The 13,909-nt window shown below is 39.9% G+C and overlaps 1 protein-coding gene and 1 non-coding gene across 2 annotated transcripts; both read left to right on the forward strand.

Moving 5' to 3' along the window:
* Positions 1-11,047: 11,047 nt before the first annotated feature.
* OR6M1 (olfactory receptor family 6 subfamily M member 1) lies at positions 11,048-11,995 on the forward strand. The gene has a single exon (XM_060607772.2). The coding sequence runs from the start codon at positions 11,048-11,050 to the stop codon at positions 11,993-11,995; it is 948 nt and encodes a 315-aa protein (XP_060463755.2).
* A 770-nt stretch (positions 11,996-12,765) lies between these two features.
* On the forward strand, positions 12,766-12,868 carry LOC132662608 (U6 spliceosomal RNA). The gene has a single exon (XR_009602629.1). It is a non-coding gene; the product is annotated as a U6 spliceosomal RNA (small nuclear RNA).
* Positions 12,869-13,909: the final 1,041 nt, after the last annotated feature.

The following is a 13,909-nucleotide window of genomic DNA, read 5'->3' on the forward strand; positions in this document are numbered from 1 at the left end:
CCCATCACCAAAGCACAAGCTACGGATTCACCCAGCATGTTCCTCCACCATGGAAACGGACTTCTGCAGCAATACCCGTATCACGTACATGTAGAAAGAGGAACACCAGTCCACAAGGACCCACCTGAAAACACGCCAAGTTGAGTGCCAATTCCCCCCGAGGGTAGAGCACAGAGGAGAGAAACAGAGTGACTGTATCAGTATGTTAACACTGATTATCTCCGTAAAAGGATTTTAATTGAGGGGCGCCTGGGTGGCTCAGTCGGTTAAGCGGCCGACTTCGGCTCAGGTCATGATCTCGCGTCGGTGAGTTCAAGCCCCACGTCGGGCTCTGTGCTGACAGCTCAGAGCCTAGAGCCTGTTTCAGATTCTGTGTCTCCTTCTCTCTGACCCTCCCCTGTTCATGCTTTGTCTCTCTCTGTCTCAAAAATAAATAAACGTTAAAAAAAAAAAAAAGGATTTTAATTGATTGTATTTTTCCCTTCATAGTTTCAAAGTTATCTTCCTGTGTTTATGTATTATGCAAAGTGTTTAAATTTTTCAAAAGGGCCACTGCTGTTCAGATGAATCATTGCCCATCTGACCTTAGGGCAAGATTCAACTTGAATCAAACTTGGTTCTTGCCTCTAACTTGAGAAAGGGTTGGGAACTGTTCTAAAATGTTCTATTTTACCAAAACAGCATCTAGTTAGTCCTTCCCCAAACAAATTCAATATACTCCCCAAACAAGTTCAATATACTCAATCCATCTATCTGTCTGTTTCATTAAAAAAAGACGGAAAATCTATTCAAGGATAATGATGTATTTAAAGAGTCACAGAAAGTCCAATGTCTGTAGCCAGAAGATACCAGAAGATACCATAGAAACAGTCCATTTTGGGTAATGTCTGACACCAAAAAAAGACCCAATACACAATGAATGCATGAATGGCAAATGAGTGGATAAACAAAAAGAATGAAATAAACTATCTTAAAATTATTGGCTAGAAATCTTAAGGGAACTAAGAATATTTAAGGCAGCACGCTCAGAGACAAAATAGCATGACCTAAGTTGCAAAATTCTTCACAGGTTCTATTTCCTGACTGTTCTGAATTTGTTATAGCAGAATTATGTAGAACTTCTTCTTCGTTAGACTCTGCTCCTCTGGATTCCCTTTCCTTTTTGCTCCAGCCTTCTTCCCTTGGTAATTATTTCCATACTTACTGTTCTCCGGCTCACTTCCCAAATCCACAAGGAATAGCCTGGAAAGGTTGAAGAGTTCAAGAATTCAAAATGTGGTGTTTGGGTTCTTGAAGTTTCAGAGTTAGAATACAAGATACCAACAAGGTAATTAAAACAACAGCATCAGAAACAAAAATCAAATAAGTCCTGCTGGGAAAATCTTATTGTCAGAAGAAAATGAACTAATATTCATAAATTTAATTTTTTTCATGTAGGTACAGGTTCATAGACTCCTTTAATAGGTAGGAGCAGTCTATAAACTTGGGACTAAGTAGCCTAATTCTAGACAGAAATGTATTTCTCCATCCACCTCTGTAGATAGAGACCTATCACAAGCTCTGTTAAAATCCAACAGCAGTCCATCCTAGACGAGTGATTCGAGAACAAAGCTACCACATTTTAGGGAACATAGGAAGCATTGCTACTTCCCCCTTCAAGCACTGGTCCTCAGGGACTTGATGAGCTTTACTCCTTGGCACAGCTAACTAAAACTGCTGAGCCCTTAAACATGGGCACATGCAGGGCAACCTTCCATGCCTCGTTGTGTCTCACTTTTAGATAACCCTACAGTGGTAATGTTATCCCCACTTTACAGACAAGTTAACTGAGGAGCTGAGCTAACTGTCCCAAAGGCACTCAGCTGGTAAGGGAAATCAAACCAAGAACTGTCTGACTTCAAAACCCATGCTCTTAACTTCCCACACCATCCTGTTTCCCCTCTGTGGTTAAAAAAAAAACTGCAGGAAAGGCGTTTGTAGTGACTATCTCCCACAGATACAGTTGTAAAATCAAAGACATGGAATGAGAGGACTTTAAAGAGCATCCTGCTCAAACATTTCACGTTACAGATGAGAGAACTGAGACCCAAATGGGGTAGAATTTTCTAGATCTAAGTGATAAGAAAGGCAAGACCAGAATCTGTCATTCTGGTTGTCGGTTTAATATTATTTCCTTTATGGCATCAAGCCACCTATTCAGTCCACATTTCTTTTTTTTTTTTTTTTTTCAACGTTTTTTTTTTTTTTTATTTTTTGGACAGAGAGAGACAGAGCATGAACGGGGGAGGGGCAGAGAGAGAGGGAGACACAGAATTGGAAACAGGCTCCAGGCTCGAGCCATCAGCCCAGAGCCTGACGCGGGGCTCGAACTCACGGACCGCGAGATCGTGACCTGGCTGAAGTCGGACGCTTAACCGACTGCGCCACCCAGGCGCCCCAGTCCACATTTCTTAAACACATATTAAATGTTAGAAGAGAGTCCTATAAAGAAAAAATAGAAGAGAACAGATTATAACAAATCTGTAATGGTGTGGACATAGGAGAAGGAAAATTCAGGAAAACGCTACAGAAAATTTGCGTTCAAGTCAAATGTGTTTGTTCTAAAATAACACTCTTGGTGAGGGGCCTGGGGTGGCTCAGTTGGTTAAGTGTCTGACTCTTGATTTCGACTCAGATCATGATCCCAGGGTCATGGGACTGAGCCCCACGTGGGGCTCCTCACTGGACATGAAGCCTGTTTGGGATTCTCTCTCTCCCTCTCTCTTTCTCTGCCCCTTCCCCATGTATGCTCTCTCTCTCAAAATAAATAAACTTAAAAACAATTTTTTGATAAAAATAAAAAATAAATTAAAAGAACAGCCTTGGCTTGCTAGTTAGTTAAAAGGTCTGTTCCACCACAGAGCACCCCTTCCATGTTTTATCCCCATTACACTGGGCTCCTTAAAAACAAATTGTTTTGTTTTTATAAAGGGTAAGAATAAGGAATTTGGGGGTGCCTGGGTGGCTCAGTAGGTTAAGCCTCCAACTTGGGCTTAGGTCACGATCTCACAGTTTGTGGGTTGGAGCCCCTCATCGGGCTCTGTGCTGACAGCTCAGAGCCTGGAGCCTGCTTCCGATTCTGTGTCTCCCTCTCTGCCCCTCCCCTGATCACTCGCTCTCTCTCTCTCTCTCTCTCTCTCTCTCCAAAATAAATAAACATTAAAAAAATTTTAAGAATAAGGAATTTGTTCTAGGTTTTGATGGCTGGGGTACTGAAAGTGGTCAGCACAGAGAAGAAATGTTTCCCTGGCAATTATTTAAAAGCCATCATGAGATGCCATCCTATCTAATTTACCACGATTCCCATGTATTATTTCTTATATATTTTCTCACCAGCACTCCTTCTAAAACTGTGTCCCAACTTACAGTCCTTCTGAGTATCCCAAACACAACACAACACAATACAGCATGCGTGCACACACACACACACACACACACACACACACACAGCTCAGGTGAAGTGTTGCACTACTCAGTCTTCACCCCACTGGTGAGGAAACGAGTTCTGCCTTAGGGATTTGGGGGTGGCTGACCACAAGGCTCTTGATACGGGACAGATAAGACTGACAGTAGCTAGTTAGTCACATATGCTTACAGCCCAGGGAGGAGGACACCACCTGCTGTGTGGGACCACGTGGGGGATGCCCTCAGAGGCAGAGTGAACAACTGTTTGCTTGGCAAAGCAAAGCCCTTTTCCTTTCATTTGTTTGTTTTGGTTTGGGTTTGGGCTTTTTTGTGCATCTTTAAAAATTTTTATTTAAATTCCAGTTAGTTAATATACAGTGTAATATTAGGTTCAGATGCAGAATTTAGTGACTCAACACGGCCATACAACCCCATCACACGTGCCCTCCTTAATCCCCATCACCTATCTCCCCCATCCCCCCCACCACCTCCCCTCTGGTCACCAGCAGTGTGTTCTCTATAGTTAAGAGTCTGTTTCTTGGTTTGCCTCTCTCTCTCTTTTCCTTTGCTTGTTTCTTAAATTCCACACATGAGTGAAATCAGATGCTATTTGTCTTTCTCTGACTGACTTATTTTGCTTAACATAATACTCTCTTGCTCTATCCACATCATTGCAAATGGCAAGATTTCATTCTTTTGTATGGCTGGGTAATATTCCATTGTAGATATATACCACATCTTCTGTATCCATTCATCAGGTGGCTGAGGACTGGGGGCTATGCAGCTGGTCTGGCTGAGAGGGAACTAGCCAGACAGGGGTCTTTTCTGATGCGGGGGATATATCTGGCAAAAGCAGGGGAACTTCACTAGGCATTTGGGGCCCTGTGAGGCTCAAAGATGTCATTATAATGCATCTCCCCAGTGTTACTTAAAATATATTTTAGAGGCACCTAGGTGGCTCAGTGGGTTGGGCAGCTGACTACAGCTCAGGTCATGATCTTGCAGTCTGTGAGTTCGAGCCCTGTGTCGGGCTCTGTGCTGACAGCTCAGAGCCTGGCACCTGCTTCCGATTCTGTGTCTCCCTCTCTCTCTGCCCCTTCCCTGATTGCTCTCTCTCTCTGTCTCTCAAAAATAATAAACATTAATATATATATTTTAAATCTTGCCCTCAGGCTCTTTTTTTCATGTCAGCTTCCATTTTATGTATCTTCCGCTGAAAGAAACTATATATTCTCAGGGCGCGTGGGTGGCTCAGTTGGTTGGGCATCTGACTTTGGCTCTAATCACGATCTTAACAGTTCATCAGGCTCTCTTCTCTCAGCATGAATCCTGCTTGGAATCCTCTGTCCCCCCCTCTCTGCGTCCCTCTCTCTCTCTAAAATAAATAAACATTTAAAAAAAGAAAATATATGTCCTCTTTCACTCTCTCTTCCCTCTCTCTCTCTCTCTCTCCTTTGCAGAAACATATAGATTTGCAGCAAAATATATTTTATAAATATATATTTGAAAAAACATATATACACACACACATTTTTACAAATATACATATATCAGGCAGAAAAGCTGATAAGGAAAAATGGGATCTTCCATAGGCTGGAGATCTAGGTGAGGCCATGGAGTACGTGTTTAGGAAATAAAACTATAGAATTGGGAAATTATGGTCCAAGACTGATACCTTGGAGTTTGGGACTTCGGAGATTGAGTAATTCTACATAATGGCAATACTCATGTTAAAATAATGGAGTTGATGATTTAAAGGGGAATGCAGGTGACACTCACTGGAAGTAAGATTAAGAAATTCAAATTTTAGTATATTTTATTAGCTTTTCACATGGAAATTAAGGTTTCCCACAACAATAGCAACCCTTAGGATGAAGTGCAAGACCAGGAACCACTAAAAAAGCTTTTACTCAATGTGTCACCCATGGTTTTGCTGTTTTGAAATTCGATTTAAAAGACTCCTCCCTCATTGTCTTATCTGAACACTCGTGGAAGTTCTTCGCTTCTTTCTTGAAACTCAGGCAATATACCGCAGAAACAAAGAAAGCTTACAGGATTGTATAATGTGAGCCTTGGAGAAGTTTTACCAAAAACCAGAGGAATGGTGATTTGAAAGTGGAAATTGGGAGCCAAAAAATACCACCAACAATAGCAACAATAATACGGAGCCCGTCCTCCAGCCCTGCACCCCTTGCCCTCTGGTACAAGGAAGGGACGAGAGCGCACACGCTTGTAGGAGCCACAGGGCAATCAGTATCCTCCAGTGAAAGTCAGATTTGTGTTATGATAAAAAGGTGCTAGGTTTTTGGGTAAGAGGGGAATGTTTAAAGGAATTTTCATTGAAAAAATATAGGTATTAGGGAATACAGTGGATACTTTTGGCAAGCTTGCAGCTGGGGATAAAGTCAGGAGGTTGGGAGAACAGAGTCGAGCTGGGCTGACTCCAGCTCCAAGGGCTTCTCTTTCTGAACAGGAACATGACAGGAATGAAAAGCATAATGGCATTTGCTACGTCTCTCTGGAATTTGAAATAAAAACATTTTAAAAACATCCTACGCTGATAAGAGACAGAGGTATTGGATGGCATCTGAAACTCTAGAATATTTATTACTGGAAGACATTTTCTATTTTATCAATCACTTAAAAAAGACAAAAAGTTTTTTTAAGTATTCATTCTCCTTTAAGTAGATAGAGCAAAACCCCTGGGGAAATCCCTGAGGAGCCACTAACAGGACTATTTGGCACCTTCTAAAACTTTGTAATTGTGATTAGGTAGTTCAAAACCACCATTCTTTTATAACAATATTAATTAACTTCCTTTGACCCATATCCCCAAGAGCTGTTTTCATCTAAGTCTCTAAGGCAAACGAGCCTGTGAAAACACACAGTTCATCCACTTATGAAAAAAAAGTTCATAGAATAAAGGAAACTTTATAGAGAAAAGGAACAAGGTGACTTTAAAAAAAAATACTCATTCAAATACTTGAATTTGGCGATTTAGAGTATTCAAGACCATTTAGCAAAATAAATCTTCAGTGGAAAACTTAATATTCTAGTAACCATGAAGGTGGAATGAGATACCAAAATCTATAGTAAGTTCCCCTCCCTAGGCTGTCACTTAGCAAGGATGCCATAAGGATTCTGAGTCAGCCACATTCAAGCCAGTTAGTTGTAGGAGTCTCTCTCTTCAAAACAGCCCAGTTACTAAATAATTCGAATAACTGAGAATTAACCAGAGCCAAAAATAGCCTTCTTGCAAGGGGAAAAAATACCTGTGAACTGAGAATCAATGATTTTCTGGGCTAATTTGTTTTAATGGAGTCAGGGAGGATCTACTCCAGTAGAGCTGATTCATTCCTGCAAGATTTTCAAGACTCTTAACGCTTTACTACCACATTCTCTATCTGCAAAACCAGACTCTAGAATCATGTTGTGTGGATCTCACCAGGAAGTTGTAGGGCAAGGAAGAGACCTAGATCGTTGAGGTGTTTAAGACCTGCCATGGCGAAAAGGGGCAGTATTTGGTTGGAAAGGTCAGAACATGAACGTGCGTTTGGAAGTTACAGTTTTCCATTCAAGACAGGAGTTTTTCATTCAGCCAGGGCTAAAGCAAGACAGTGACTTCCAAGTCACTGAAGGCATCCAAGCCGTGACTGGATGGGCATGTGGTTAGGACGCTAATCAGCAGGACACATATTGGGTTAGATGGTTCAGTGACTTAGTCAATTTTATCTTATCTTTAAGAAGTATTTCTATGAGCTAGAAATGGAATTGGCAAAAGAAAAGTTTCAAAGTGCAATATTTGGAGTAAATCATTCACACATAATAATCGAAGTTTGAACTTCTTACTATGTCTGCACGTACGAAACATGTTGGGAGAATCTTACATCATCTATACAATCAGGGAAATGTAAGTATACTTTTCCACATATCTTTTAATTACTAATGTATTACTTCTGTTAAACATATCTTCTTGTGTGTGGCCTCTCTGATCTGTCATATTCTTAGTGGGGTCGTATGCAAATCTGGGGGCTTCCGATTAACTATGCATTAAAAATATCCCTCAGTCCCAATTAAACTTTCAATAATTTATCGTTATTTATTCAAGAAACAGTTTGCTGTAATTATTCATCTCCTTTAAGTTTATCCCAATCCTTTCTGAACAAAACCATATTTTTAGCAAGAATCTGTTATCGTCATGTTTATGATTTAATTTAAATCTCACAGTAGCTCATTTTGAATGTTGTAATTATCTAACACTTGAATCTGAAAGTGTGAACTATCATTTGCCTGTTGAACAACCTCATGGAAATAATAATACAACACACACACAAAACAGAAAACACAGTACCTCCGACAGAAAGTTCACTCAAGGTTTCACATGCTATAATGTTGGTATAGGTATTCATAATTATCCACTTCTGTGTGGTAATTTATAGAATCATTCGAGAGCTTGTTTACTGGAGAATGAGTTAGAATCTTTGAGGTGGGGAAGGAAATTGAAAAGTAACTGGAAATAAGACTTGAAGACACTGAATGGATCTTATAAATGTATGGTCCAACATTTTAATTTTTCTGATAAGAATACTGACGTCCAGGGACACTGGGCTGGCTCAGTCAGTGGAACATGCGATTCTTGATCTCGGGGTATGAAGTTCAAGCCCCACGCTGGGTGTTGAGATTACTTAAAAATTAAAATTAAAATTAAAAAAATAAAGAATACTGAAGTCCAGAACACAAAAGGAGGCTTTGAAAAAAAGAGCAAGAGAGAGCACAGCAGCTTACCCTCGCTGAGGCATCAGCTACCCAGAGTTAGGTGTGACGTACTGAGATTACCTCAGAAAAAGAACCCAGGAAAGAGATCTATAAGTGATTTTACAGGCCCTGCTACTCCAGTAAGCTGGTAAAATCTAATATTATAGGAATAAATCTTTTTTGGATTCTTTAATATTATGATAGATATAGAACAAGTATCTTATTAGAAAATAACGGTATTCTACGGAGTAGAAACAGCTGCACAAAGATTTATGTGCAAGAATATTTATTCAGTCATTATCTATGTGGGAATGAAATGCCGATCACCTAAATTACCAAAGCTAAGCAAATGGCTAAATATCTCACAGTCCCATCCATAGAATCAAACACTACACGACCCTTAAAAATGTGTTGTGTGAAGGAAGCTCTGGTAGGTGTTGGATGTGTCTGTTACCTTAATTGTGGTGATGATATTATGGGTGTTTGTATATGTCCAAACTCATAAAATTATGCATATTAAATATGTGCAGTTCTTTGCGGTTGTTATGTTTTTAGGATTTTCTTTCTAAGCGATCTTTACACTCAGTGTGGGGATCGGTCTCCCAACCCTGAGGATCAAGAGTCACATGCTCTTCTGACTGGGCCAGCCAGGCACCCCTATGAGTAGGTCTTTGTGTATCAATTGTCCCTCGAAAAAATCTGATTTTAGAAAATGATTTTATAGAGGAGCACCTGGGTGGCTCAGTAGGTTGAGTGTCCGACTTTAGCTCAGGTCGTGATCTCACAGTTCGTGGGTTCAAGCCCCACATGGGGCTCTCTGCTGTCAGCGCAGAGCTTGCTTCTGATCCTCTGTCCCCCTCTCTCTCTCTCTCTGCCCCTACCCCACTCACACTCTCTCTCTCAAAAATAAAGATAAACATTTAGAAAATGATTTTGTAGAGTTCTAGTAATTGACATGGAAAGATGATTTTTTTTTGAGAGAGAGAGAGAGAGAGACAGAGAGAGAGAGAGAGAGAGAGAATCCCAACCAGGCTCCACATTCATCACAGAGCCCGTTGTGGGGCTGAATCTCATGACTAGTGAGATCATGACCTAAGCCGAAATCAAGAGTTGGACACTCAACCGGCTGAGCCACTCAGGTGCCCCAAAAGATGAATGATTATTATTAAAAAAGAAAAATAAGAAAAGCTAGCTACAAAATAGTATGTCAGCATCAATTATTTTAGATATATACGTATACGATGTAATTTTGAAACGGCCCGGAAATACATTCGCCAAAATCTGGTCATTGTATCCCTAACAGGTTTGATTGCAGATTATAATTTTTTTTTTTTTGCATTTGTATGCTCTAATTATTTGCACTGGGAAAAAATGTGAGGGTTTTTTTGTCATGGGAAAGACTTCAAACAAAAAATGAAATAAGAACTTTTTTATCTCGGAGATGGGGTAGGAGGGGAGGTGGGAAAAGGAAAATGAGGGGAACGGCTCTAACCTATCTGTTAAGGAAGAGCTAAGTAAAATCTAGACAAGGAAAGCATTGAACTTAAAGAATGGGTGCTTTTAACCTGAAATGGGATACTGTGCCAAAGAACACATCTCAGATACTGGGATAAAGAACAACTGTATGATCTTGATGTACACTTTGATGATTTCAACTGATCAAGTAAATGAAGTAAGCTAAATTACCTCCATTTTGCCATCCTGTGTATAATGTGTACCTCTCTGGTTTTATCACATTGTATAACATCCTCTTAAATAATCAGCCAGAAATAAGTCAGACAAAGACAAAAACCATATGATTTCGCTTATATATGGGATCTAAAAATAAATAGATAGAGAGAGAGAGAGAGAGAGAGAGAGATGATAGATAGGATTAAGAGAACCAAACTTCCACTCATAAAATAAATAAGTCATGAGGATGAAAAGTACAGCATAGGGAATATGGTCAATAATACTGCAATAACGTATAGTGACAGTAACTACACTTATCATGGTGAAACTGAGTAATATATAGGATTGTTGAACCAATGTGTTGTAAACCTGAAACTGATATAACATTGTATATTCATTATACTTCAATAAAAAAATAATAATCAGCCAGATATTTGATGTATATATTATTACATACTTCACAGAATTTGTAGAAGGTAGGTTTTGGATACAGGATAGAACCTAAAGATAAAATATCCAGTATTCCCTTCTGATGTGTCATCTAAAGTGATTAGCAGGAAGCCTGAACCATTGTCCATTTCAGATATTTCTTGTCTGTTTCCATAAATCTACTTGTGTAAGGAAAAGACTTTCAAAAATGAGAGACTCTGGAAATCACCAAGTATCGGAGGCAGGGAGAGTCAATCTTTATCTCTTACTCATGGCAGGTCATCATTATCAACTGTCAAAGTGAAAGAAAATTTGTTATAGAAAAAACTGGAAAGTATTTTAAAGGATTTCTGTCTCAGTGACTGTAAACTTCAGAAAAAATAGTTCTAGCTAAAGTGTGAGTCAGTACTTTATAGCATATTTTTAACTGGGAACATGAAGCTGGCTGCACTGAAGAGAAGTTTCATTTAATGAGACTAAATAGAATTTCATTACTGGAAGGAAGCTTAGAGGTTTTTTTAATCCAGTCTTCTCCCTTCATTTTATGGAAAAAGTTGTGTCTAAATGGTATTTTGACTTTCCCTAAGATGCACAAGAATGATTTTCTGATCAAGGGCTAAACCCGTGACCCATCTCCCAATGTAAGGCAGACTCTACAACACATTTTCAACAGATATTTATAAAATTATCTCCCAAGCTGATCTTCCTTTTCTTCTTTCTTAAGGGAGACCCTGCCTGCTGTGTAGCCATGCCCATGGGAAATTGGAGCACAGTGACTGAATTCACCCTGATCGCCTTTCCCACTCTCCTGGAGCTTCGAATACTCCTTTTTGTGGTTCTTTTGCTGACTTACACATTAACAGCAATAGGAAACATTGTCATCATCTTCCTAATATGGACTGATAATCACCTGCAAACTCCAATGTACATTTTCCTCAGTAATTTGTCTTTTCTGGATATTTTATACACCACTGTCGTTACACCAAAGTTGCTAGCCTGCCTCCTAGGAGAGAAGAAAACCATATCCTTTGCTGGCTGTATCACTCAAACATATTTCTACTTCTTTCTGGGGACAGTGGAGTTTATCCTCCTAGCAGTGATGTCCTTTGACCGCTACGTGGCCATCTGTAACCCCCTGTGCTATACCATCATCATGAACAGCAGGACCTGCCTCCTGCTGGTTCTGAGCTGCTGGGTAGGAGCCTTCCTGTCTGTGTTGGTACCAACCATTGTAGTGACAAGGCTACCTTACTGTGGAAAAGAGATCAAGCATTTTTTCTGTGACATTGCCCCTCTTCTGCAGGTGGCCTGTGTAGATACTCACCTCATTGAGCAGATCAACTTTCTCCTATCTGCCCTTGTCATCCTGAGCTCCCTGACATTCACTACTGCATCCTATACCTACATCATCTCCACCATCCTGCGCATCCCCTCGGCCCAAGGCCGTCAAAAAGCTTTTTCTACCTGTGCCTCTCACATCACGGTCATTTCCATTGCTTACGGGAGCAATATCTTTGTGTATGTGAGACCCAATCAGAACTATTCCCTGAATTTTGACAAGGTAGCTGCTGTCCTCATTACAGTGGTGACCCCTCTCCTGAATCCTTTTATTTATAGTTTGAGAAATGAAAAGGTGAAAGAAGCGTTGAGAGAGACAATAAACAGAATCATGTCCTTGATACTAAGGATAACCTGACATTAGTGCTTAGTACATCACACATTTCTTATCTTCAACACATTCATTCTGCATGAGTACTGTGCCATGTTGGCATTCCAGAAACGTGAGACTGTGTCAACAGGATGAACAATGACCATACCGAACTGAAAAAAGTTCTTCTTACATCTAGAAAAAAAAAATTGAATCCATAAACCCTTGTACATTCATAGCTTTAAACCATGAAACATTACCTAAGTAGGACCCAGAGGTTTCCAACTCTAGTCTTGACTAAGTCAGTTTATTTTCCAGGTGATTTTGACCATGTCACAACTTACCTGAGACTTGCTGTCTCCATCTCTACATGAAATAATAGGTAATAAAGTATCACTGTTTGTCATAAGACATTTAAAGTTAGAGCATTTTAACCTCTTGTTAGGCATGCTTGAAAATTTCAAGAGATTCAGTTTCCACTTCTTTTATTTACCTAGATCTCATGTGGTACGAGAAGTGAGGAAAAAAGAGGGAAGACTCAGGATGCCATCAAGCCTGTGTCTATAAACCTGAGTGAGTGCTCTCTTTGGCAGCACATATACTTTTTTAAAAAAATGTTTAATGTTTATTTCATTTTTGAGAGAGACAGACAGACAGAGCATGAGTGGGGAGGGGCAGAGAGAGAGGGAGACACAGAATCCGAAGCAGGCTCCGGGCTCCGAGCTGTCAGCACAGAGACCGATGCGGGACTCAGACTCACACACCATTAGATCATGACCTGAGCCAAAGTCAGATGCTCAACCGATGGAGTCACCCAGGTGCCCATACAGTACATATGTTAAAACTGGAACAATGCAAAGAGGATCTGCGTGGCCCCTGCACGAGGGTGACATCCAAGTTCATGAAGCCTTCCATGTTGCTCAGTGGCAGATGGTAACTAGACTTGTCATGAGGATCATTTCACAATGTATAAAAACATTGAATCACTATGATGTACTCTTAAAACTAATTTGTGTATCAATTACATTTCAATAAAAAAAAAAAGTCACTGAAAAAGAAAACCCAAGTGAAAGGTAGAGATGTTGGCCGAGAAAAGGAACATAAGAAGGGCAGGTCATGAATAACTTTGGTAAAATGTTTAATGGAATTTGGGGGGTAAAAGCCAAAATAAAGCAGGTGAAATAGTGTGCATACATAAAGAAAATATAAACATAGTGAACACTTTCAAGAAGGTTAGCGGATCATCAACAATAGCCAAATTATGGAAAAGCCCAAATGCCCATTGACTGATGAATGAAGTATATGTGTATATATATATATATATATATATATATATATACACACACACACACATACAATAAGGAAGATTTTCAAATCAGAGCTCCCAGCTGTTGTGTTAAAAGTCAGATTTATTAGTTCTTTTCTCAGTCACTTAAATCGTTTGCGATCTAAATATCTCTTGCCTTTTTCTGACTCTAAAAGAAAAAAGAAAAAAAAACAGAAAAGGACTGCCTGGGTGACTCAGTCAGTTAAATATCTGACTCTTGATTTTGGATCAGGTCATGATCTCATGGTTCATGGGATCAAGCCCTGCGTGGATTTCTGCTCTGTTGGCAAGAAGCCTGCTGGGGATTCTCTCTCTCCCTCTCTCAAACTAAATAAACATTTAAAAAAAGGAAGGGAAGGGAAGGAAAAAAAGCCTTAGTTAAATTGTACAGTCCACAGAGGTGCCTGGGTGGCTCAGTCAGTTGAGCCTCTGACCTAGGCTCAAGTCATGATCTCATGGTTCATGAGTTCAAGCCCCGCATCGGGCTCACCGCTGTTAGTGCGGATCCTCTGTCCCCCTCTCTCTCTGCATCTCCCCTATTCATGCTCGCTCTCTCTCTCTTTCAAAAATAAATAAACCTATAAAAGAACATTTATTGTAGAAGTACTCTCAAACAGTGGTCACCATTATAATCA

The sequence above is a fragment of the Panthera onca genome, chromosome D1 (assembly GCF_046562875.1).
Source record: "Panthera onca isolate mPanOnc1 chromosome D1, mPanOnc1 haplotype 2, whole genome shotgun sequence".
Lineage (NCBI taxonomy): Eukaryota > Metazoa > Chordata > Mammalia > Carnivora > Felidae > Panthera > Panthera onca.